Source organism: Schistocerca cancellata, chromosome 8 (genome assembly GCF_023864275.1).
Source record: "Schistocerca cancellata isolate TAMUIC-IGC-003103 chromosome 8, iqSchCanc2.1, whole genome shotgun sequence".
Taxonomy (NCBI): domain Eukaryota; kingdom Metazoa; phylum Arthropoda; class Insecta; order Orthoptera; family Acrididae; genus Schistocerca; species Schistocerca cancellata.
Genome location: NC_064633.1, coordinates 348,437,559 through 348,465,495, shown reverse-complemented (window position 1 = coordinate 348,465,495; position 27,937 = coordinate 348,437,559). Strand labels below are relative to the sequence as shown.

Sequence of the window (27,937 nt, the reverse complement as noted above, 5' to 3'; positions counted from 1 at the left end):
CCAATACATGAAAAATAATTAATGTAAAATCATATAATGAGGAGTGATTTTGTTACATTTGAGCAGAACACAGCGCAGTTCTCATTATCTGACATATGCCAAACAATAAATACAGAGAACATCGCAGGCTACGAGTCGACATAGGTCGAGTATTCTATTTACGTCGCATTAATGAGCTTCCAGCACAAAGCAGGCAGCAGGGAACAATGCCAATTACGGCGATTTGCTGTAAATCTTTAATGAACAGCAACTGGTGCGTGCAATTTATTTCCGTTTAACAATCACTGAATCAGCAAACAGATTAGTACACAGTCGGAATTCACGCTCTGCATTTCCGCGGTGTAGTTGGTTGCGATGTTCGCAACGGTGTCGGGTGGCGGCGTATTGTGTGGACGGCGTCGCTGTCGCTGTGAGGTGCGGCCGCTTGTTCTGGCTAGCAGGTGTCTGGTGGCGAGTTGTCAAGGAAACCTCTGAAGACGCCGCTAGCGGTCCCTCATCTGCCTCAGCAGCGCGTAGAACGTGTAGGAGGCGTTTATCAGCTGTAACACAGACACATTAATTATTTGCAGCACCTGCACACCTGCGACAAGTCGCTACTAATCGCTAAACATAGTCCTCATAGGGGGCGCGTTATGTTCTACCAACTTTCAGAGAGTTATTCGTTCAGTATCCACTTATACACCCAAATGTATAAATACTGTGCTTCAATTGCATCACCATAACTAATCCCGAGTCACGCTTAGCGATTTTGTCATATTTGAGCATAACACAGCAAAATTGAGTTATTGTGATCGCTTCTCAGTTTTGTTTATAGATAACTTGATACCAGTGTCTGAGTTTAATTTGTACAGCACTGAAGATGATCACTATGTGATCGAAAATCTATTCTGCTATCAATAAAACATCAATATTACGGCCAACGCTGACCTTCCTTTTAATCCTGAGTCATCACTGTAACAGTTCACCAACTCTTTGTTAGTAAATTTTTTTACGTGCAATTGTCTTTTCTATTCTTAAATGCAACTACATTTTATGCTCATTGAAAGGGCTGTAGATGACCTCTTCTGCGACATGTGTGCAAACATATCAAATATTAAGAAAAAAGAAGCACTGTAGACCACTGTTCGGTCGTATACAGAAGGGACCGCATGTAAGTCGCACTATAGTACATCTCTAAAATAGATGACAAAATGCCTGATATCAAAATAAGTGCCCATAGGATAGAAATGCACCGGAAATCCTAGAGAAGGCCGCTGGAACAGTCGGGGTGGCTACACTATTCTACATGGAGTATGAGCAAGAACTTGCCTCTCTTCTAGCAGCAGGATACAATCGGTATCTCCAGGAGCAAAGAGTTCCGGCAGGTTACAAACAAACACAGGTCATCCCCGTTTTCCAGAAGGATCGTCAAACAGACGCACAAGAGTATAAGCTTACATCTCTGACATCTATCAGTTGCCGAAGTTTGGAACGTGTTTTACGCTCACGTATTGTTATGCAATAAGTTTTGGCTAGTAATAGCGAATACACTCTTGAAGAATCAGAAGAGGAGGACCTATACTTGGAAAAGGCCGGGAGACAGGGAAGATTTTGGTTACATTACGTCAAGGTCAGTAAGAGATTTCAAAATCAGATACTGGGTTGTAAGGCGTACCCACTCAAATCACAACTTAGTAGTGATCAAGAGCAGGCTTAAGTTTAAGAGATTAGTGAGGAAGAATCAATACGCAAAGAAGTGGGATACGCAAATACTAAGGAATGAACAGACACGCACCAGTTTCTCTGAGGCTATAGATACTGCGATAAGAAATAGCTCATTAGGCTGTTAAATAGAAGAGGAATGGACATCTCCAAGAAGGGAAATCATAGAAGTTCGAAAGAAAATCATAGGTACAAAGAAGTAAACTGCGAAGTAACCATGGGTAACAGAAGAAATACTTCAGCTGATCGATAAAAGAAGCAAGTACTAAAATGATCGGGGAAATTCAGGAATGTAGAAATACAAGTCTCTGAGGAGTGAAATAAATAGGAAATGCAGAGAAGCTAAGATGAAAAGGCTGCACGAGAAATGTGAAGAAATCCAAAAAGAAAATGATTGTCGGAAGGGCTTACTCAGTACATAGGAACGTCGAAACAACTTTAGGTGAAACTAAAAGCATGGATGCTAACATTAATAGTGTGCCGGAAATTACAATGGCAAATGAAGAGGAGAGAGAGGATACATGGAAAGAATACATTGAAAGCCTCTATAAGGGAAAGGATTAATTTGATAACATGAAGAATAAGCTCAAGAGGGATGAGATGGGGGATCCAGTACTGGAATCAGATCTAAGAAGATATTGGAAAGACATAAAATCAAATAAGGCTAAATGGATGGATAAAGTTCCATCTGAAATCGTTGGGATAACTGCAACAAAACCATTATTCACGTTGGTTCGTAGAATGTATGAGACTGGCAACATACCACCAGACTTTCGAAAGAACATCATCCACATATTTCCGAAGATTGCAAGAGTCGGCAAGTGCGAGAATTGTCGCACAGTCAGCTTACAGCTCATGCATCCAGTTCCTGGTGATATACAGAAGAATGAAACAGGAAACTGATCATCTGTTAGATTGCGATTAGTTTGGCTTTAAGAATGGTAAAGGCACCAGACAGACAGCTCTGACGTTGCGATTGATAGTGGAAGCAAGACTGAAGGAAAATCAAGACACGTTCATTTCATTTGTCGACGTTGAAAATGATGTAAAATTTTCGAAATTCTGATGAAAATAGGGGTAAGCTACAGCGAGTGAAGGGTAATATAAAATATGTGCAAGATCTAAGACTGAATAATAAAAGTGGAAGACCAAGGAGGAAGTGCTAGGATTAAAAAGGGGTACGACAGGGATGTAGTCTTTCGCCCCTACAGTCAAACTATGCATCGAAGAAGCAATGATGTGAATGAAAGAATTAAAACTCAGGAGGAAAGGATATCAAAGATACGATGCGCGGATGACATTGCTATCCTGAGTGAAAGTGAAGAAGAATTATAGGATATGCTGAATGCAATAAACAGTCTAATGATTAGAGAATGTGGATTGAGAATAAATAGATGAAACCAATAAGAGGTAGCAGAAATGAGAACAGCGGGAGATTTATCAGGATTGATATTCGTGAAATAGATGAGATTAAAGAATTCTGCTACCTAGGCAGCAATGTTACCAATAACCGACGGAGTAAAAAGTACATAAAAAGCAGATTAGCAGTGGCAAAATTGGTATTAGTCACCAAGAGAGGTCTCCTGATATCGAACATAGGCCTTAATTTGAGAAAGAAATTTCTGATAATGTATGTTTGGAGCACAGCATTGTATGGTAGCAAAACATGGACTATGGGCAAACCGGAGCAGAAGAGAATCGTAGCATCTGAGATGTGCTGCTTCACAAGAATGTTGAAAATATTCATCAAGTATTCAATGAGGAAGTTCTTCGCATAATCGGCGAGGAAGGAATGTATGGAAAACACTGACAAGAATGGTTTGAAGGTATTAAGATGGCCAGTTTCCCAACACATGGGTTGGCCGGGGAAGCCATATCTGATGACCGCGCAGAACCTCCGATTTAGATCCACAGGACTTTTATTTCTGAGCTGCATCAATGAGCTCGTCTAGGGAGACGTCATCGATGATGAAGCTACTCGTAGACGATGAATCCATGAAGCTGCCATAAACATCAGAGCTGGGAGGCCATTACGAACATACGCTTTGAAGGACGTGACAAAAATCAGAGCTTTTGTTCTCTTATGCAAGGTTCATAAATACCTTACTTTCGTGTGGAACATTGTTTTGCTTTAGAGAGTAAATAAAATTCTGTATTAACTACCATGTCTTTGTATTTTCCGTTTGCTTTGCCTAACATGTAAGTGTGATGCACATTAAACAATGCAAGGATAAGCATTTGAAGTGCCATGATAAGCTTTAAAACCTCAATTAAACGTTTTTAGCAAATTATGCAGTAAACTGCAGAGAACCGTCCAAGTTACAGTATTCCTTTTGTTTATTACTTGATGACTAGTTTCGTGTCTAGCTCATCATGAAATCATCCACTAACTTAAGCAACAACATCAATTACGACAGGCATATGCCTATACATTTAAGTTAAACACGTCTTTTCAATTAGTGCAGGGCTTAACTTGAATCACCTAGATGAATGACTGATGGTGTTGCATAGCTTAGTCGAAGATTTGATAATGAGTTTAGGCTCACAACTAGAACGGTTCTCTGCAGTTTATTGCATAATTTGGTATGCCATGCAGCTGCTGACGTCATGTCTTCCAGAATTTTCGAAATCTAAAATCTGTAAATATACGTTTTTACACCTCCACAGACAGTTTTGCACTTGTTTGTGGTAATGGATGCCGCAGATAACACAAATAATGACTGATAAGTGATTGTTATTTCACAATAAACGTATGTGTACGACAAATGATGCTTGCCAGCGTACGTACAAACCCTGACAGATTTCTCCATTTGCTACTGACCTCCACATTCGTTATTGGAAGGCGTGTCACACCGCTTTACACGTCTCAATAGAATCTTCCTGATCTCGGGAAAAGTAAACATTAATATCTTGTTTGTACCAGGTGTGCGTAGATGTATTACCCAGACTCAAAACATATGACTTGTAAAGGCTATAATTGTTAGTTTACAAACAAAATAAGTATTTATGTAATGTTGTTCAGTACTACATCCTCAAATTTTGTATTTATCACTTCACTATGTCACTATGGCTCCATTATATTAGGAAATATTTTTTATAAAAGAGGTATGCCTCGTTATATTTAAAGCGAATAATTTTGACATGTATGTCAGTAAGGTTTTTCTTCATGGCCTATTTTATTGTTTTAATCTGTAAACATCGAATAGTCGTAATTGTGTTTTGCTGCAGAACTGAAGATGATCATTGTTGACTAAACTGGCAGTCTGAAGACCTACAATATTTGTGATAATAGAAGTGAAATAAAGAAATTAATTCTAGAAACAGAAGATTCTGCACTTACACCCATTACACCCTGAATATTGTAACTGTATGCCCAAAGTTAATTTTTACGTCTGAAAATTCTGTCCATTGAGAATGACCCGATATTAATAGACCTCCCTTGGCCAGAAATGCACTTTTTGCCACTGCTAGTCTAGTTTTGATGCCCTCCTTCCTCCGTCCATCATTGGTTCTTTTGCTGCCTAGGTAGCAGAATTCCTTAATTTCATACACTTCGTGACTATCAATCCTGATGTTAAATCTCTCTCTGTTCTCATTTCTGCTACTTGTCATTATTTTCTTCTTTCTTCGATTTACACTCAATCCATACTCTGCACTCACTAGACTGATCACTCCATTCAGCAGATCATGTAATTCTTCTTTACTTTCACTCAGGATAGTACTGCTATCAGCAAATCGTGTCATTAATATCCTTTCACCTTTCACTATAAGAATATGTGGGCCCGCCCACATGCTGCTGCTGAATTTTCTTTGGGAAGCCGTTACAAATCCTCGACTCAATCCCGATCTCTTCCCATATGATTTCTACAACTTTGGAGTAGGGAAGAAAGATTAGTGGCTGTCGTTTTGGTACAATCATGGTTCTGTAAGCAAGCAAAAACATGTTTCCTTGAAGGCATTGGCCGCCTTCTCTCACAGCGGGGTAAATGTATTAACAATTATGACGATTACTTTTCAAATAATAAACAGTCCGTCTAATTTTTTTTCCATCTGCTTTGCTTAAATTTGACAGCTTCTTCTGCCTCAGTGATCTTGTCGTGAACACGTGCGTCTCGTTTTGAATTTGGGTTTCAGCATGAAATAGTACAGGTACATTCTACACGAGATAGATTTTACACGTGATATTAAGAGTCCCCTTAGATAACAGTTTGCATGGCTTGCTTAAAGAATAATTTTTCTTCTTCTTCTTCTTCTTAATCACTATCTTCTTTAATATCTTCTTATTCTTCATACACTTTTGCAATCACTCCAATCATTTTGGATGAAATGGAGTGAGAGAAGTTCGTTAAAAAAAGTTCTGAACAGTAACAGAATAGATAGTGAATAGAGCTGCATTAAAAGTATGTGTGTTTGTTTCTTATTGTTTTCCCACGAAGTTCTGCCATTTGTAATTTTTATGTATCGGTTAACTATACAGGTGGTGTTCTGGCGTAACGACAAATGCCGGCACGAAGATGAAGAACGCAGGAGCAGAGAACGCTGTGAGACGACGTCAGCCAGCAGTTCGCACCACGACAGGAACGGCCTCTAGCCGCAGAGAATATAAGCGCCGCTTTAGTCAGCCTCAGCCGCAGAGTAGAAGACCGACACTAGAAGAAACCACGGACTAGAAGAGAACACTAGAGCCGTCATACTAACTATTATACTGAAACTTGTGCCTTATAATAATAACTGCTTGTCATGTCACCAATTGCTTGCGACCCAAAGTTAAGTATTGTCAATCTACTTTATTGCAATAAAACCATTACTGAGATTTGCTTGAATGGCTGTTTATCTATCCGAGAAAGCACCGTATAAGAGATAAGAGACGAGTGGGCGGGACACCCAGGTAGAGGTATTATCATCATAATGCCATTAACAACTGATTTGTTTATTTTTATTGTTCAATATACTAAGCTTTCATTCCAAACCACTAACATCACCGTATTCGATAATAAACTATCGAGGACTATTTCAGATTGTTCTAGAAACAACGGGAAAAACTAACACAGGGTTATTACAAATGATTGAAGCGATTTCACAGCTCTACAATGACTTTATTATTTGAGATATTTTCATAATGCTTTGCACACGCATACAAAAGCTCAAAAAGTTTTTTTAGGCATTCACAAATGTTCGATATGTGCCCCTTTAGTGATTCGGCAGACATCAAGCCGATAATCAAGTTCCTCCCACACTCAGTGCAGCATGTCCCCATCAATGAGTTCGAAAGCATCGTTGATGCGAGCTCGCAGTTCTGGCACGTTTCTTGGTAGAGGAGGTTTAAACACTGAATCTTTCACATAACCCCACAGAAAGAAATCGCATTGGGTTAAGTCGGGAGAGCGTGGAGGCCATGACATGAATTGCTGATCATGATCTCCACCACGACCGATCCATCGGTTTTCCAATCTCCTGTTTAAGAAATGCCGAACATCATGATGGAAGTGCGGTGGAGCACCATCCTGTTGAAAGATGAAGTCGGCGCTGTCGGTCTCCAGTTGTGGCATGAGCCAATTTTCCGCGGGCTACGCGTGAAACTTGCCCGCACGCGTTCAACCGTTTCTTCGCTCACTGCAGTCCGACCCGGTGATTTCCCATTACAGAGGCATCCAGAAGCTTTAAACTGCGCACACCATCGCCGAATGGAGTTAGCAGTTGGTGGATCTTTGTTGAACTTCGTCCTGAAGTGTCGCTGCACTGTTATGACTGACTGATGTGAGTGCATTTCAAGCACAACATACGCTTTCTCGGCTCCTGTCGCCGTTTTGTCTCACTGCGCTCTCGAGCGCTCTGACGGCAGAAACCTGAAGTGCGGCTTCAGCCGAACAAAACTTTATGAGTTTTTCTACGTATCTGTAGTGTGTCGTGACCATATGTCAATGAAAGGAGCTACAATGAATTTATGAAATCGCTTCAATCATTTGTAATAGCCCTGTATACTGCCACTGAATTGTAACACCCCACCCGTCACTTACCTGGTTTTTGTGTGTGTTCACTCCAACTAATTGATTAACAGATTAACAGAGAGTGCAAAACTGCCGCAATATCGGATAACGCAAAAAGTAATACGGCCCTGTGACTCCTGATTGAACTGCGGTGGCCGTGTTGACATTAATTTATTCAGGATTGATTACTTTTAATTAAAAAGGGGTGCACATTGATGTTATATTCAGCTATTGAACACCAGGTGCAAATGTTGAACATAAAATTAATTAAGAAAGTGACTTGGGATTTCAGCTACTTGATTGAAAACAGATGCAGTCGATTAGCACAAATTTATTTTAACTCCCAATCTGCAATCATCACATTACAAGACTCTCCTATTAGGCAGTGGTAATAAATTGCGTTTGCGTGGAGTAAAGTACGATAACTAAAATGTAATTCCTATCGAATTTCCCAGGCGTAACGCGAAGGGTGAGAAGAATTCTACAATACACGGCCCATGAAATCCTCATGGAAACTTTGCCGATGTGATCCAACAAAGTAATCAGTGGCCGGAGCGGCACAATATCACCGAATTCAGCGTGGCGGAGCGGCGTCGTTGTATGGACGTCGGCCGACCTCGTGGTGCTGCAAGGCTGCGCTCGTCAATTCACTCCTAGCTATCTTGCTCAGTATATAGCTGAACCAAAACTTCCTATCTCCAAGCTCAATCGTTCCATTTTCTAGGTCCTAAACTGCAGAGATGCTCACTCTTTCCCAGGTAAGCTGAGGAAAGAATGCCACGTCCGCACTCTAGACAAGCTGGGAACGGAAGACCTCTATGGGGACTTCTCCCAGTCCGCTCTTCGCCTTGGTTTCCCCTCCAGCAAAATCACTTACGCCAACTGCAGCGCAAGTCGCGTTAATTATGCGTCGCTTCCCAATGCCGACCAGTGCCTGCTCTGGGAAGTGAACAAATTCCCACAAAATTTCCCTTCCTTTCAACTTCTATTTAGTTCCTCCCAGGCCACCCATCAACGTTAGCGTCTGCACAAACACCAATTTTTCCTGAATTCTGACTCCCAGGAGAGTACTTCAAATTCCTCGGTCCTAAGTTCCCATCGGAGGCCGGCGTATTTCATTCTGTCGCGCTTCACCTGATTTACTTCAGACTCTGCGGACCGTGAATTCGGTGTGAAGTTGCTATAGTCACGAACACGCATATTTTGGCCTCTGTTGACCGCTCCACCGTAGCTTTGCGCGGCTTTCTCGTATGTTTCCCTAAAAATGGGACGACGGACATTTATCAGCAGGCGTACAAGTTCTCCGTCTGTTTCCCTGTACACCAGCATGGGGTCGGGGTCAACCACACATGCTGTCACTAATCTTAAGGCGGCTGGAGGCCGCGCCCCATTATCGCTTTCTCAGAGCTTGAGCCACCCTAAGCTACCTACTATCGCTTCCCTTCGCCGTTCCCCAGCCGGCCACGGTCAACTCTAAATACTTCCCTGAGGTAAACTAGCGTCTAGTAAATCGACTCGTTTCCACAAAGTTTTCATGTCGTGTGAATTACATTAAAACCATCACCCGACATTAATTATTCCAATACGTCCATACTATACCCTCTACAAGATGCATTGTGCCTTGTCTGTCATTTTGTTCAGCCCTACTGTTCGCTCAACGTGAGTTAGGTGATCTTTAATGACTTCATGTAAGGGGCATAGTTCTTGCCATCTCACAGAATAATGTAAATTCAATTAGGACGATTTTGAATTAATAACCATATATATATAAACCATACCCAAAAAAATTACTTCCTGCTATTAAAATTGCAATACTGAATGCTCATATAACAAATGTCAGATTTTCATAAGGTTGTATTTCCTTGCATGTACAAATTATTAGCGTATTAACGCACCTGCATAAAGTGGTAGCAGTTTGCCTTCTGAACATAGGGAAAGACTACGCAACGTGTTTCTCATACAGACATCGCATTTGAATCCTGTTTGTTTCTGAGAAGATAGTGTTATGCTCTGTACAAGGGATGATGAAAAAGTTTTAGTATGAGGGCGTTGATGCAGCGTATATGCAACATACCTCGCCTCCGATGTGTAGGCATGGGATTTGTGAGGCATTTGTGTCTTTCAAACGCGCGTGCGGAAAATGCGGAAACGTAAACTATGGTGACGTTATTACCAAACGTTTCGAAAATGTACCACCGTGTTGTTATTTTCTTCGTGGCGGCTGAAGGACAAACACCACTAGATGTCGACCGGAGAATGTAGAGTGGGTACACCTGGCGGGGACCACCGTTATGGAATGGTGCTATGGTGCTTCAAGTTCCGGGCTGGTGACGATCCGACACAAAACGCCGTTCGATCTGGGAGACCAGCCTCATTGAAGTTGGATATACTCGAGTCCTATAGTCCTCCCCCCATGAGATTATCACGCCTTCGGTCCCTTAAAACAGGCCGCGAAAGGTATACTATTCCTGTCGGACGAGAATCCGCAGCAGGCTGTAAGAGGCTTCTCCAAGCAGCAGGACACGTTGTTTTACCAAACGGGTATCTTCGCCTGCTGCGTCGTTGTGCTGATTGTCTCAATACTCAGGGTCATTTTGCCTGGCTCACGTACCGATTCTGGATTGTACGGCCTTCGATCAGAAACTTTTGATCGCTCTGAAGGAGGAACATCTGCCAGTACTTAACATAATTCGTCAGCACAATATCGTAGCTTATCGGGACTGTTGTTTATTGTTCTGTTATTTCACTAATCACGTTGTCCGGGATCCCACGACTGTCATGTGAATATGAATTCCTTGCGTTCGGGAGATCCATAGCGTAACTTGCATGGGAACAACTGCGTCACGTTACTAGCGTCCGAGAGAACAGACATACTGTTCACTCGCCTATGCACGATCGTACAGCCACGTCGCACAGGAAATGGATTTCTAATAACTTACGGGAATGTAACCGGGTGACGTCGTTGACAACCGCCTATATTTCCACAGGAGCACATTCTACCATTTTCGAGCCATAACTGCAGCAAGTAAGCGCTGCGCAAGGGAATTTAAAACCTCAGTTTTGAGAAAAACTCTGGAAAGATAACAATCTCAGACACTTTAAACACTAGCGCCATCACAGACAAAAGATGATCGAAGTCAGAAGTTACCGATTTTGAAATTAATAATCAACAGGTGGGGTAGAATTAACTGTGTCCTTCTGTTTTTTGAGAAGAGAGAGAGAGAAGGATTCCACGCTGAATTTAAACAAAAACCACCATCTCTATTTATAAGGTTACTTGCTAATCTATTTTCAACAGCTTCCATAATAATCCAAATAGCTGGAAGTGCATGCCAGAAGCTCCGCGTTGTTATATTCCAGTGGATGATAGGTCCCAAGACAATATTCTGCAATAGCCAATCCGCTCGGCTGTTGTAAGCGAGAGTGTCGCTTATGCCAAGTATATCGGTCCTCCACAGTCCTGATGACATGCTGCAATTGCAAGGAATACTGTAGATACCCGCCTTATTCCAACCAAGATCATCTTTTACGGAACTTAAAAGGACCCTGATCTTAAATGGTGGTCGAAAAACACCCTTCACATCATATATCCGCCAAATACGACCAATCCTGTTCGAAATGCTCCCTGTGTAGGGCAAAAGGCCGTAGACCATTTCGGTATTATCATCATTCGCCCCGTGCACAGTTGGCCGACAGCACAACGCACATCTGGTCTGTCTTGCGTTATAACCATTCTGACGAAAGGTGACAAACTCTCAGCGTCCGCGATGACGTCGGCCCTGTGAACGAAATTACGAAATACTCCGTTGCTTTGAGCCGAATGGTGACAACTATCAGCCTGCAGACAGATGTGCTAGTTAGTGTGAGTAGGGTTCCTACAAAAACAGCATTTCACGAAGTATCAACAACATTCCTCCCGAAGAACAAATCAGGGAAGGGAAGATACCTCAATCATGAAACAAATGGTATGATTAAATAAGCTGTTGAAATTAGATTAGCAACTAATCTTATAAATAGAGATGGTGTTTTTTTTTTTAAATTCTGCGAGGAATCCGGCTCTCTCTCTCTCTCTCTCTCTTTCTTCCTCTCTCTCTCTCTCTCTTCTCAAAAAAATAGATGGACGCAGCTAATGCTACGTCACCCGTTAATTATTAATTGCACTATCGATAACTTCTGACGTGAATCATCTTCGGCGCTAGTGTTTCTAGTGTGTGTGTTTGAGTGTTGTCTTTCCAGAGATCCTCTGAAAATATAGGTTTTAAATTCCGTTGTACAGCGCCTTCTTGCTGCAGTTTTGCCTTGATAATGGTAGGGTGTGCTCCTGCTGAAACACGGGCGGTCACAGATGGCATCACACGAGAGAATTCCCGTAAGTTATTTGAACATTGTATACTCCAGGAGAAACTCTGGTCTCGGGAATTGGATTTATTTCCAGCAAGATCAGTTTCCACGCGGATAGCTCGAGGACATTTTTAGTATAGCGGAGGCACGCTGTCGTTAATCGCTATTTCCCTTTAACGTAATGGCAGAAAGAGGAGCGCCGACAGACGTGGATCCACTGATAACTCTACGTGCAGGAGCGAATCCACATCGTCTTTTTAGAAGAATCCCGATTCTGCGTACAGCATCAGATTGGACTTGCAGGTTTGTGGAGGGTTCGAGAAGCACCAGCGTTAGCCGACTGCATTCCTCATCGATATGTGCACCATTGGGCACAGGACATAGTCACCTCGGAATTGCATAAACAGTAATTCAGACAGCAGGCGCTGCATTTGTGACGTGTTAAGGAAAAAGGTTACGAATATTCGAGATTTACTTGGTTTTATCTTCCAACACAAATACAAAGGACCCCACAATTCCCCTGCTGCTTGCCCTACCTGGATACAGAGGATGTTTGTTAACTGCCACAGCAAGCACGTCTTCCAGATCCGTTTATCTCTAATTCAATGACACCATCTGCCGATGGGTGGCGCGCCACCAGTCAGCAGATACTGACACTGCTGAACTCTGGCACAGAGTTGAAGCAGCAGAGTATTTGCCTGGAAAGGGCAAGGCATTTGCTGCAGCAAGAGGTGACAGTCGTGTACGACGAATTTAGTACCGTGTATACATTCAAATCTTCTAGAAATGTAATGTAATTCCTACTGTGTTATAAAGCAACATCAGTAACATTTCGTTATTTGGTACCCTCAGAGTGGAGCAGTATAGAGGCAATAGTACACTAAAGGAAAATAAGTCACAGCACCAAAAAGGACTTATGCGACATAAACGAAAGTTGGTAGGCTTGTTTATACATCTGAAAGATGTTGTCTGTTCATATTTGGGGTCAGTCGCAAGATAAGAATGGCTTTAGTGGCGCCCCCATCAAGATGCAAATCAGGTTTGCTTTGAATACTCGCTGTAACGGTCGTGAGCGTTAGTTACCTCTAAGATTGGACCTGGTGAGTTGATCGTAATCAAGAATGCCCTTAAGGCGATAAACACGCCAAAATCAACACCTCACTGAGCTCGAATGAGTTCGCGTAGTAGAGCTACGAGCATACTGCGATGCTGCAGACAGACTTGACACGAATGTAGCTACTGCACATGATTGCTAGTAGCGGTGGTCACGAGAATCTGTGGTCTCAAGAAACCGGGCTCCGGATGACCAAGTGACACTACGAGAGGGAAGACCATCGTGTTCGGAGTATGGCTCCGTCGCATCGCACTGCATCTGCAACAGCAATGTCAGCAGCAGTTGGCACCACAGTGATACAACCAAGTGTTACAAATCGATTACTTCAAGGACAACTCCAGAGCAAGACGTCCTGTGGCGTGCGCTTAACTCACCCCATACAACTGCTATTTCAGTGGCGTCAAGCGAGAGCTCAGTTGTGTGCAGGGTGGAGATCTGTGTGTTTTATGATGAAAGTTGGCTGTGTCTTGGTACCAGTGACGCCCGTGTCTTGCTTGGTTAGGAGGTGGCCAGTTGAGGGCTTGCAACCTACCTGTGGTTGACACGATGGACCTACACCCCCAGGCATAGTCGGGGATGCGATTGCGTATGACGGCAGGAGCACTCTCGTAGTTACCACACGCACGCTGCCTGCAAAGTGCAACAGGCATCGAACTCCATCCCACAAACTTTCATCCGGTACCCGTAAAAGAAAATGCTCGCACTATTGCACGCCTGCATTCAACATACTGACGGCTACACTCGTTAATAATGTACCAGCAAATCACATTTTCAATGGCTTACCTCACTCTTACATTAGTCTGTTATCTCCCGATGTTAATCATTTAAATATATTACCAAGACAGAAGTATTCCATAAATTTCATTACTCTACATTAATTTTTCTGTGGTTTTGCGATTTTTTCGCGTTAGTGTATTTTCGATATCCTGTACGGAGATTATTTTTTGATACTCTTGGATTATACACGGCCATAAATTTCAGCCGTCAGCTGAAACTGTGTGCTGGGCTGCGCCAGGCTGGACAGTGTACGGTCCGGACAAAATAAAAAAGGGGACCGGAAAATATTTAGTGCGTTTTAAGATCTGCAACCCGACATATACAGGTGTGGTAAATTGAGTTGCCTTATCTTAAGGCGCATCTAAAATTTTCTGGGCCAGATTCACTTTGCCCGCCAGATACAAAAACTTCTGTATTTTCCTAGATGCATGCTACTCAGCCGGCCGGTGTGGCCGAGCGGTCCTAGGTGCTACAGTCTGGAACCGCGTGACCGCTACGGTCGCAGGTTCGAATCCTGCCTCGGACATGGATGTGTGTGATGTCCTTACGTTAATTAGGTTTAAGTAGCTCTAAGTTCTAGGAGACTGATGACCTCAGAAGTTAAGTCCCATAGTGCTCAGAGCCATTTGAACCATTTTGCATGCTACTCGTCACCTGTCTCTCCTCATATCTTCCAGGTTGAGCGTCACTCATTGGAGTGTGTTTAATTGAAGCCTCGCTCTTTGTCCTTTCCAAATAAAGTGTCAGTCCACTCAAGGTTGAAGTTAGAACTGCAGACTGATAGGCTGTATCTGCAATGTTGAGACTACCAGTAGAAATTCTATGATATATATCCCAGAAAGATAACAAGTAACACGTCAGCCTCAGTTGCAAAAAGGAACCAAACTTTACCAAGGCTTCAGCCAAAATAATTTGGCCTTCTTCAGAAGCGAGTAACACTAAACTACTGCATGCCAACTTTGGCCATGGCAAGTATAAAACTGTAGCACCGTAGTAACTAGTCACAAGTAAGGTGTATTATGAGTAGTTACTACGGTGCTATAGTTTTATACTTGCCATGGCCAAAGTTTGGCATGCAGTAGTTTAGTGTCACTCGTATCTGAAGAAGGCCAAATTATTTTGGCTGAAACCTGGGTAAAGTTTGTTTTCTATTTGCAACTGAGGCTGACGCATTACATGTTCAATTATCACAGTTACTGACAGGGCTTCAGAATGTTAAAAATTCTTAGAAAGATAAGAATTTATATCATTCTAATATTAGATGCGTCTAATAATCATTTAAGGTTTATTACTTATCTGTAAAATTCACCACGTATAATTTATAATATAATTAACTGATGATATTAAAAATGATAAGAAATAACTCATTAAAGTACTCAAAACGATCTGCAATGATCAGATTTAGTTTAAAAAAATTAAATAAAGAATAAAGAGTTAGGATTATTGTTCATATAGGGATCGGTATTTCAGAACAAAGTTCTATATTTCGCGACTGTGATCGCAAACTAGCAAGTCCTCAAACACCGGTTTCGATCAGCAACACCATCTTCAGATCTGCAGAAAAAAAACATGGTGAAAACACAAATACAAGTTGTGATTTGTCTGCAGCTTGAAACCACAAAACTGATTATGATGAAAAGTATTACTAACATACATGTGAGAGTTATGCGCTTTGGATATGACGAAGCAGACCTGTTATTAAAACATGTCCTAATATAATGGAGCCATGGTGGTATAGTCAAATGATAAACACAAAATCATCACAAATACGTAATATATGGTACATACTACAATCATCTTGCTAACAACGACACTGTTGGAAAAAAGAAACAAAAAATGTTTGTGTCGCAAGTTGGTCACCTGTCGCTACTGTAGGCGTACACATATTCTTCAGTTATACTGTGTACGATAGAAAATAAAAAGGAGAATACAATGAGTAATGATTATAAATCATTGCAGTAATAAAAAGCAATAAATTAAAACACGACAAAAGTTGGATTGTTAAAAAGGAATCAAACAATGGAAAATCCAGGATGGAATGTCTTGTTAAAAAGGAAACAGGTAAGTGACAATAATTGCGACACGCTCTTGTGGCGAATTTTAGATGAAAAATTAATGACGTAAATAAGAACAAGCTTACTAAGTACGTAAAATAATATAAATAATTGTAAAGGAACTATCGAAAGAAGTCAAATGAATAAAAATAGACTGTCATAAATAACCAGCACCCTCGGTAGGCGTTACCGCCAGAATGTCGCACAGGCGAGAAGTGGTTAGAGGACCATATCTGCCAGAGGGCCCTCGTACCTTACGATACGCCGTTCTAAGAAAGGAATACTGAGACACCATACCAGACCGTTAACAAACTTATCCCGTTAATGATATACACTACTGGCCATTAAAATTGCTACACCACGAAGATGACGTGCTACAGACGCGAAATTTAACCGACAGGAAGAAGATGCAGTGATATGCAAATGATTAGCATTTCAGAACATTCACACAAGGTTGACGCCGGTGGTGACACCGACAGCATGCTGACATTAGGAAAGTTTCTAACCGATTTCTCATACACAAACAGCAGTTGACCGGCGTTGCCTGGTGAACCGTTGTTGTGATGCCTCGTGTAAGGAGGAGAAATGCGTACCATCACGTTTCCGACTTCGATAAAGGTCGGATTTTAGCCTATCGCGATTGCAGTTTATCGTATCACGGCATTGCTGCTCGCGTTGGTCGAGATCCAACGACTGTTAGCAGAATATGGAATCGGTGGGTTCAGGAGGGTAATACGGAACGACGTGCTGGATCCCAATTGCCCCGTATCACTAGCAGTCGAGATGACACGCATCTTATCCGCATGGCTCTAACGGATCGTGCAGCCACGTCTGGATCCCTGAGTCAACAGATGGGGACGTTTGCAAGACAACAACCACCTGCACGAACAGTTCGACGACGTTTGCAGCAGCATGGACTATCAGCTCGGAGACCATGGCTGCGGTTACCCTTGACGCTGCATCAAAGACAGGAGCGCCTGTGATGGTGTACTCAACGACGAACCTGGGTGCACGAATGGCAAAACGTCATTTTTTCGGATGTATCCAGGTTCTGTTTATAGCATCATGATGGTCGCATCCGTGTTTGGCGACATCGCGGTGAACGCACATTGGAAGCGTGTATTCGTCATTGCCATACTGGCGTATCACCCGGTGCAATGGTATGGGGTGCCATTGGTTACACGTCTCGGTCACCTCTTGTTCGCATTGATGGCACTTTGAACTGTGGACGTTACATTTCCGATGTGTTACGACCGGTGGCTCTACCCTTCATTCGATCTCTGCGAAACCCTACATTTCAGCAGAACAATGCACGACCGCATGTTGCAGGTCCTGTACGGGCCTTTCTGGATACAGAAAATGTTCGACTGCTGCCCTCGCCAGCACATTCTACAGATCGCTCACCAATTGAAAACGTTCGGTCAATGGTGGCCGAACAACTGGCTCGTCACAATACGCCAGTCACTACTCTCGATGAACTGTGGTATCGTGTTGAAGCTGCACGCCATCCAATCTCTGTTTGACTCAATACCCAGGCGTATCATGGCCATTATGACGGCCAGAGGTGGTTGTTCTGGGTACTGATTTCTCAGGATCTATGCATCCAAATTGCGTGAAAATGTAATCACATGTCAGTTATAGTATAATATATTTGTCCAATGAATACACGTTTATCATCTGCCTTTCTTCTTGGTGTAGCAATTTTAATGGCCAGTAGTGTATATTATACAAACAGAGAAGGGACAAGAAAGCACGAGAATTATGCGCGCAGTGTAAGAAAGTTAGGAAATATCTAAAGCACTCTATACTAGTTAAAGACGTAGGCAAGATATATAGAAGAGAGGGGCGTTTATACATATGTCATTTTTTTTAATCGTGTTGTTTCTGTAATTTTTACTGTGATGTTATGAGCCATACGCTAAATAAATAAATAAATAGAAGAGAGGCGCTCAGTGATTGTGAAACGAAGCAAAGTAGGCGTCAGGTACAAACTCGTTCTGCCCATTAAGCACATTTGTTGGTGCTTCTTTTTCCGTTTTTCAAATGCCAAGGTCTTCCAACAAGCTGAGAGCACAGCCGTTTGTCACTCTGTGGAGAATACGCATATTATTCTTAATGCTCTCTATAGAATGGCCAGTTTTTGAGAAATACTTGCCTGTGAACGCCCTTTATACAATACGTCAAAGAAACAGCCAGCTTGGGAGATATAATATTTATCATAGTTATTAAAACCAATCCTGTATAGGAACCCGGGTTCGATTTCCGGCGGGGTCAGTGATTTTCACATGCCTCAAGATGACTAGGCGTTTGTGTTGTCCTCATCGTTTCATCATCATTCATGAAAGTGGCGATATTGGGCTGAGCAACGGTTGGCAATTTGTATGGGCGCTGATAACCGCGCAGTTGAGCACCCCACAAACCAAACATCATCATCATCAACCCTGTGTACTCCAGAGCCATCAGATTTTTCATACGCCCTTTTCAGTATATGTTTTACTCGCAGTATTAGGGCGTTGTTAACTTGAAAGCCACATCTAACATTAGGTTTTCCGAAACATTTTTGTATTTTCTGCCACATTTTGTAGCGAAATTTCATAGGAATGGTTTTTCCTCGTTGTTTTTTGGTTCTATTTTCTGGTTGGTGTTTTCAGCTGTATATAATCCACTACTTGTATTTCTATTTTTCCCACGTTTTTATGCAGGTCCGAAGATGGCCATGCTGACCGAAAACGGTAGTCTGAGAACAAACAAGTTTGTGATCATAGACATAAAATAAAGGGATTTATTCATCACTTTCTGATTCCCTGTTCCACTCGCGACCATGTCGCAGATTGTGAAATCAGTATTTCAGTTTTAAAAATAACATATTGTGACTATAAACAAACATGTTTGTTAGGTAAATATTATATAACAAAAAGAAGGCAATAACCATCTAAATTTTATTTATTCAAATACATAACTTTTCCCAAAGAGCTTTAAAATAAAAGTTTCAACTGATTTTCTCTGCTAGTTGATAGAATACATGTGATACTACCCAGGTTACTTATAGTATCATCGGCGCTTTGTTTTCATTAAATACCTATCTTGACAGTTAAGTCGCGTGCTCGCAAGTCCACTGTAAAGGTGCCTTAACACCTGTGTGACTTTCCGTGCGACTAGGCGCATGTGGATGTTGGTCCTTTGGGACCAAACTGCTGAGGTTATCGATTCCCTAGGTTTACACACAAATTAATCTTACTCAAACTAACTTACGTTAAGGTCAACACACACACACACCCATGCCCGAGGGAGGATTCGAATCTCCGACAGGGGGAGCTGCGCGAATCGTGGCAAGGCGCCTCAAAAGGAGAGGCCACCCCGCCCGGCTGTGGAGGTTGCACGTAGAGGCCAGGGAACACATGCAGCCGTGCAAATCACGCATTCCCTTGATGAGTGCGTACGGTCCATTATGTGCAGGCGCAAGAGTGAAGGAGGCACATGCTACAGCCGCGATTCTCCCTGCTTATTGGTTTCTTTGACTGTAACTGATAGTTGAAGGAATGAGATTCTCGCACGCGTTTCCGTTAGCACCATGTCTGATTCGGCTATTGGGAAATAAGTAGAACTTGTTCAACATTAGCATTCTGCTGATTATAAAGACAAAATTAAGAGGAATAATTGTCTACAGTTCCTGACAAATAAGTGTAACAGGCAAAGAACGAAGTCCTATGCATGATAAACAGCGTAGTTCACGCGGTAGCTTTGGAGTGTTATACATACGTAATCAGTGGAACACAGGTTCGAATGTTGCTACGGTTTTCCTTTTTTTTAATTTCATTTTTGCTGTCAGTTCGAATACCTACATCATATAAACATAAAATTCATTAAATATAAGCCAATGAACACATATATAATGTAGTCTTACGAAAAATTCACATTTTCTTAATTCCTATTATTTATTGCTTGCAGACTTCATTGCAAAGATAGCTTTTTACTTATAAAAATTTTATAAAGGATTGTTAGTAAATTTATGATGTTTTTTAATTTAAACAATCTTTATGAACAATATTTCAAATAATAGTGATAATTAAGAATTTATATTTGTAAGTAAAACGAATTTTGCTTGTGATATGTAATTAGAAAGAAGAACACGTGCCTTTTTCATAAAAATTATGGCTAAATATGTGTTAATTAGCATTTATTTTATGAATTTTATATAATACGATACACGTATTCGAATTGAAGGAAAAAATACCGCACTGAAAAAAAATTTGTAGTTATTTCTGATGTGATGTAGATGAAAGTTTCGCGTGTTAATGACTTTCCCAAATACTCTCCTCTTTGTTTGCTATCATTTACTACAAAATGTGATTTCTTACATGCATCAATAGCAAACTCGTAGCGACCCTATTTTTCGTTCCGAAATATTGTCGTTTCGTGTACTGACGTACTTAATCCCTAGACATCGCAACAATTACGACCATTAAAGGAAAGATAGTTCTTCTTGAAATTGACATATATGGCTATCAATAATAGAAGAATCTAAGTATTTCATCAAGTAGTTTGCGTAACACCGTTTGATAAAAGATTGTAGTGTAGCTGACGTGCGTCCGTCTTCGTTTTGCCAGAGTAGCGCTTCAACACGGGCAAAGTGTCTCGGTGTGAATGCGATCAATGATGCGCACAAGCTGAGAAAGAGGCGTGCGCCTCCACGCGTGCCTCTGCTTAGAATGGGGGCAAGTAGCCACACGGGAGTAGCCGCAATGTCCACGTGTGTAACGCGCCTTACCGCTAGCCTTCCCTACAGCAACGCTCGTTGCACGGGTCAGCCTGCTGGCCAGGCGGAGTGAATCCACTGCCAACTCGAGTGGCTCCTTCAGTGACAGGCAGCACAACGGGAACGAAGTGTACAAATCACGATATAAGTTGCACTTTGCGACTTAATGGGCAGCTGCACTTGCAGCTACAGTTACTCGCAGCTGATCTGTGGAGGAACACCAATCTGGTCCCCGAAGGAACCGCCACTGTCGCCGCCGACGAGTCCGACATGGGATCAGCAGTCCAGTGACAACACGTCACCACGGAACAGTGTTAAAGGCGAGAAGAAATCTTGATTTACACGGGAACGTCGCCAACTTGATCTCGTATTTTAAGGACGAAAAGATGCGCACTTGCCACGTATCAATCCCAGCAATCGATCCCGCTAGAAAATTTGGGCCATAATTCTGATACTCTCAGTTGCAACGGGGCCGTATTAATAACTTTTAAACTTTGTGATCCTTAGTTTGTGGTCATTCTCTCCGTCTCACTGCTCCCGCAATATGCCCGAGCGCGAAGTACCGTACAATCGAGGATTATGTTCATAATGTCGGGGAACAAACTACCACTAATATGGCATCTGCAGGAGCGGTACGGAATGACTACCAAACCGCACCCAGAGCGCCTGAAAGGCGTGATTTGAAAGCATCATTACTCGTGGTTATTCGACTAACTTTTCTACAAGGCAAACAAAAGCGTATGGGGTTTTGTTTGTGTTATTATTTATACATCTCAGCTGCGTAGCAGCAGTCACAGTCACAAATGAATACCGGCTAGATATAGAGCAACATGGAGTAACGTTCGATGCTACTTAAGGATGACGTCACGATAACGCGGCTTTTCTTTCACCATAGTCACATTCGTGGACCATCTTCATTAGTACGACAAGGCACGGATGTAACACAGATAAAGGAGATTATGATGAAGCCTGCTGTAAAGATGAAATATTGTCGAATTCCATTATGTCCTTGTACGTAACAGACGAGTATATGAATCGAGCTTCCGCCCTTTGAAAGAAATGGAATGAAGGAAAATCTTTTCCAGGGCCGTCAAGAGGAATTTTAAAATCATTGAAGCATTGAGGAGTCACTGTAATTTCTTTATTGACGACACCACCAGGTGGAATAAGATACTGTAAACCGATGGATGTATGTGGCTTCCGCATATTCAAGGGTTCTGTCGGCACATGTAACAACTCGGCACGACTTATGGGCGACGATGTGAACTTCAACCGACCTAACAACGTTCTTCAAATGCTGTCTCTTCTTTACTGGCAGTTATCTGCACCAGTATTTCCGCCGTCTTACAGTACGCTTAGTATCGAAGCGGTTCCGCCAGTATCCGACTAGATTTGTTAGAGAGCGCAGTGAAGGTAACGTGCTTTGGCGAATGAGTCGAAGAGCGAGCTTTCTAATCCGCAGCTGTTGCCAGAGGTCTCTTTATCCTGATCATTTTTATCTCACGATTCACTAATGCAGAGCAAATTAATGAAAGAAGATGCGTAGCACTATTTAGTTAATAACATCGCTGTCGTGAAATGTTTTCTTTGGATTAAAGAAGTTGAACTGTAAGAGTGAAATACATCTGTAGAAGCTGCGCAGTTGTTCAAAGTGATTGGCATGATTGAATTGTAAAACGAAAATCATTACCTTGGCTTAACAATAATTCTTTAGCTTTTTCGGTTTTTATGATCAACTCCCCTTCCTCTTCCGACGACGTCAGCATCCCGTGAATAGGACGGGACCACTCTGCATTATTTCCACTGTGGCGTCAGGTGGCTGCAGTGGGGCGGAGCGGGTGACCAACAACCGGTACGTTCAAAGGTCAAATTCTATACATTCAGGAAGTTATAACTGCGTGTTATCAGAATTGTGATCCAAAATTTCACGCGGTATTAACTGCTGGGGTTGATATCTTGCAAGTGTACCTTTTCTCTTTAAAATGTGAGGTCAAGCTGGTGATGTTATCTTGTTAGTCTCTGAACCAGAGTATCACGGGCTATTGCTGTTTGTATGAGGGTCATATGAGAGTTCGTTATTTGTGTTAATGGATAAATCAGTGGTTGAACATGGACATTTGCAGCTCTTTCACATTTGGACTCTATGTCCATGCATTCCGGATACTGTTTGTTTGTATATACACAGACCCAATAGCGGCACTTCGTCGGCTGTTGTCAACGTACGGAAGTGGCAGTAACCACATCTGTTGATGAAGAAATGAAGTTACAACAACGTCACTTTTAACACTTATCGAAGACAGACGTTCTTGCTGAAACGCTCACGTTTGTCTCTTGACACTGCTGTAGTGTCTCAAATAAGCAAACTACTTGTCAGACGCTTGGATATTAAGATATCTTGTAAGTTTGGGGTAATAGCTCCTGAGCGAATAAAGTCATCTGCAAATAAACTTCTAAGTCAGTGCAATTAAAAGATACGGCCATTTATTCCACATAGTTGTTTCTGTGGATGTACTGTTTATACACAACTCTCAGATCGTTAGTTCTATTAGCATTATCTTTTAAGCAAGACCCTGCATTGCAGCCTAAATAGTCCACGCGTAAATGTCTGACTGCAGCAACGTAATAAAAAACTTGATAAGTACGGAGGGGAGTCGGAAAGTGCAATGGTAGCGCACACTGTTCGCGAAAGGTACTTTTCTGCGCTATAGTCGACTTCCGGTACACAGTCTGCATTGTATTCAATAATTAGCTAGCTTGTGGTTCCCGTGCATTTGGCAGATACGAAAGTACAAGATACTTACCGAGACAAAGGTGAGCCTGTTGACAGGGTAGAGTTTGCCTGCGGTCAGCAGCAGCGGTCGCTGCGCCCTGCACATCACGATCCGCAGTGCTCTAGTAAAGCGCTGACTTGCGCCTACCCAGCCGCTGCTGTAGGCCGCCCGCGAAACATACAGGCCCTGAGGGAGGTGGAAAAAGCAGGCGAATCGAAACATGCCAGATCCACACTCTACTACTAAGTTTTGTCTTCTCCTTCTGTATTTCTTTTATGCACGTATTTTGAAAGGCACACATAGTATTTTCAGGCCATGTCTTACAACAAGCTACTTATTTTCCTTAAGACTGCTGTTACAATGCTCGTGGTAAATCAAGTTGCATATAATGAAGATTCCTGACGATCTGGTTATCTCCACTAGTACTAGCGAAGAAACCAAGTATGTCAAAGAGAAGCTACATGAGAGAGCATCAAATGATGGGCCCAAATATCATACAATAATGTTCATATTATGGAAAAATTACATCATAATATCAGAAATAACTCACTACAAACGAAATATGTGACTAATTTATAGTTATGTGCCCTCTTTGAAGCATGTCGGAGAAATCAGTGTATCATCTGGATCAGACTCAAAAAAGCGTACAAAATAATACTGAATCTATAGAATAAACGAGTAATACTTCGGCATTACAATACAGCAGCTTTGCTTCAAGCGTTACAGGCCCCAGGAAAGTCTGTAGCAAGCCAGTCAAAAAATTGTTAAATCCGGAAGAAAGAGCAAAAAATCATCAAAAAAGTTTATAGTGCCATCAATTTAAATGCCATATTGATTAACATGAGTACTACAGACTTAGGCAGAGCAAGAGGCAACTTGACTGATCCTCTATGTTCACCATTTAATGTTTGATATTATACCTGCACACTGGCCACCTACTTAATATAATAAATTCAAAACAGGTAAAAATCACTTGGATAGAGGAAATTAAGGAGGACATACGTGAAATGAAAGCCGCAAAAGTTATCTAAGAGAATACAAAGCAATTTGCATCCTAGCCACCGATCACAAATTTTCAGAGAAAGGTAAAAATACAACTGAAAACAGTGGACAGCTGAAGGAAGCTGTCAGACCTACCTAACAAGTTCAAACGCGGGATAACTGGGCACAACGAGGAAAGAATAATAATAATAATAATAATGAGATCTAAAAGCATTTATATAACATTTGTAGACTTCAAAAAAGCATACTATTCAATTGACAGGATAACACTGTTCAACACCTTAAAAGAGTTTGGAGCTGACAATAAATCAGCGGCAATCATAAAAAACCCACTGGAAAATACAAAATGCAAAATTAAATTTTTAGGAAAAACTTCCAAGGCTTTTGAGATCAAAACTGGCGTAAGGCAGGGAGATGGTCTGTCTCCACTGTTGTTCTATCGTGTGCTAGAGGAAGTAATCAGGGAATGGGGAAAAGAACAGAAGAAGAAGGAATCAGAAGAATCACAATTGGGAGAAAAGTGGATTGTCTGACTTTTGCAGATGATCTTGGCATCTTTGCTGATGCGACAATGAAGTTAAATCTCCTACAAGAGATATATTCAAAAGCCGACCGACATATATCTTTTGATAAACAGAGTAGTGGTATATGTGAAGGAGGCGCCGAAATATATGGAAACTGATTATGACAGAATGAAAAAGCTACAAAATTTAAAAAGCTAGGCGAAATAATACAACCAAATAGACAAAGAACCTAACCTAGCAAGGGCAAGGAAAATTGAGGTGGCTTTTCAAGCAACAAAAACTCTCTAGAACCAGAAATCTGCTTCCATAAATGAAAACTTTGATACTACATTACTGTCAGAATGCCTTTGTGCATCAAAATGCCTTTCATTAAACAGATGAAGTAGTAAAGAATGAAAGAAAAACAATCAGGTAATTAGTGGGACCAAAATACCTGAATTGGAAATGGAAATTAAGAAGTAATAAAGAAGTTTATGAAGAAAATACAGCAAATATGAGACACGATGAGGTAGAGAAGATTTGCATTCTATGGACATCTAAAACGTCTGGATGAAAAAAGGATAACAAAAAGATTTCTTTGAGAGAAATCCCAAAACATCAATGACGTGGCTCAAATAAGTTAAAGCGGACCTGAGAGAAATGGAAATAATGCAGTAAGAAATAGGAGGAAGAGAAAGGTTCAGAGCAAAAGTAAAAAGTTTCAATGGCTTCCAGGAGCAAACAAAGAAACAGACAGGTACAATATATACAGAAGGAAGAAGAGAGAAACATAGGGAAAGAAAGAAAGGAGAAAAGAAGGAATACATAAGTTTTTTCATGTGGTCCTTAGTAGACCAAAGTAATGAATAATATTAACAATAATAATAAGTTACAGACGCCTGTATAAAATTTATACGTTTACAGAAAGTTTTTAATAACGTTCGTTGGAAAATTAAATTTCAAATTGTCAACCTATCACGGATAAATTATAAGAAGCGGAGGATTATCTCAAATTGCTCAAGATACAGATTGCTGCCATAAAAGTTGACGTATGATGAGGTAACAGTACTAACTGATTCACCATGTTATTAATTATGGGCTTGGAGCAAGCAATACAGGAAACCAAGAAGGATTTTGGGAAATAATCGGAATTCATAGAGAAAAAAAAGATGATTTGGAACCCACTTTGTAATTCGGTCAGAGTCGGCAAAAGATTTGGTAAATCAGTTGAATCAAAAGAACAATGTACTGAAGACAAATTATAAGGTGAAGATAAAAAAGAATAATGAAACATAATCAACTTATGTCAGCTTGTGCAGGAAAATTAGATTTGGTAACAAGTCGTTGAAAGTAGTACACAAGTTTTGCCATTTGAGCAGCAACATAACTGACGACGGTAGACCTTAAGAGGACGAGAAATGCAGACTGGCAATAACAAGAGTAGCGATAAATACCGTACATCGAATATTAATTTAACTGTTGCAAAACAATATTGTAAGTATTAAAGCATAGAATAACGCAGGAGTGAAACGTAAGCAATAAAAACCAACAGCTGCTATAGAAAAGAAGGTTTTGATATGGGTTGTTACAGACGGTGGCTGACGATTAGATGGCTATATCGGATAATGGTAAAAATCTGTGACGATAAAGAACTATGACACAACTTGACAAAGAGAAGGGATAGGCTGACACAATGCATCCTGGGGCTTGACACCGGCTTGAGTATGGAAAATAGGTGGGATGAATATTGGTTTCTGTAGATTTGAAGAGTAAAAAGGCTCACACAAGACTGACTAACAATGAGAGTTTCACAAAACTAGTCTTCGACCAGTGACGAACGAATTAGAACAGTTGACGTTAGTCATTAACATTGTGATAAATATCTTTTTCAGAATATAACATTCATGTCTAATGTACGTAATGATACGCAGAAAAGTATGGTGAAGGTACGGAAGAAATCTAATTTTGGATAGAACTTCCACGAAAGAGAAAATCTTAATGGATGATAGTTATCAGAAGAAATAATAAAGGAAAGAGTAGAGGAGAGGGAACGAAATATAAGAGACACAAGCCTGAAAGAAACTGAGAGGGTGTGACAGGAATACTGATTCGGTTTCGGACAGAAGGAGACATTTGGGATCGCCGAAAGGGAAGCATCGCGATGGATAGTACGGAAAGCTTCAGTCTACTCTTTAGATCAGCGTTGTTCCTGTATCAAATGTAGGTTACTATCATTTGCTCCACAGACGCATGCCCCAAATGGAAAAGGAGAAAAACTTAGAGATTTAGTTATGCATACATAGAGCCAAGGCAACCAACGTATCAAATCCTTTATTGCGTGTATGGAATGATGATAAGTGTTTTTGAGTATTTCAGTAACTGAAACACCGAGGAAGTGAACAGACCATCAAAAGATCATGTAGTCTACTTGGTTATGTCAGAGGTTATGTTCAAGCGTACAAATACTAGCGTGCGTCTTATGCAATTTCGAATTATCAGGACGTTTCTCATATCGTTCTGGGATGAAATACTGCTGGTAATGCGTCGTGCTGTGTCGTAACCAATGGTTTCCCAAAACAGAATAGTTTCAACCCTACACTGAGCTGACTCCTACTCAGACATTCTAGTTGAGGATTGACATTTAACTTGAAAAATAAAAAAATATATTCCACTCTGAAATAGAGTATCCGTAGTCGAGAAGCGTTATCTAAGGCAGTTATCATTCTAAACACTTAGCACTGAGAAGATGACATACATCATGTATTGTCAAATGGTGCAGGAGATACACGAACCGTTCTTCAGAAGATTTTCACATGCATCACCGACATAATATTTATTCAAGACACTAGACGAGCTTTCAATGCCAGTCTTTTGACTGGTATAGTGTGGCCCGTCACGATTTCCTCTTCTGCGCAAATCCCTTTATCTCAG

At 41.3% G+C, this 27,937-nt stretch overlaps 1 protein-coding gene across 1 annotated transcript in view; it reads right to left on the bottom strand.

Annotated features, from left to right (window-relative positions):
• Positions 1-329: 329 nt before the first annotated feature.
• Positions 330-27,937, bottom strand: part of LOC126095573 (odorant receptor Or2-like) — a 41,772-nt gene continuing 14,164 nt past the window's right edge. The window contains exons 4-5 of the mRNA XM_049910350.1: positions 23,532-23,687; positions 330-539 (exon numbers count right to left, since the gene is read on the bottom strand). Of these exons, the coding sequence (XP_049766307.1) occupies positions 483-539; positions 23,532-23,687 (213 nt within the window). The 3' untranslated portion in view covers positions 330-482. The remainder of the gene's footprint in view (positions 540-23,531; positions 23,688-27,937) is intronic.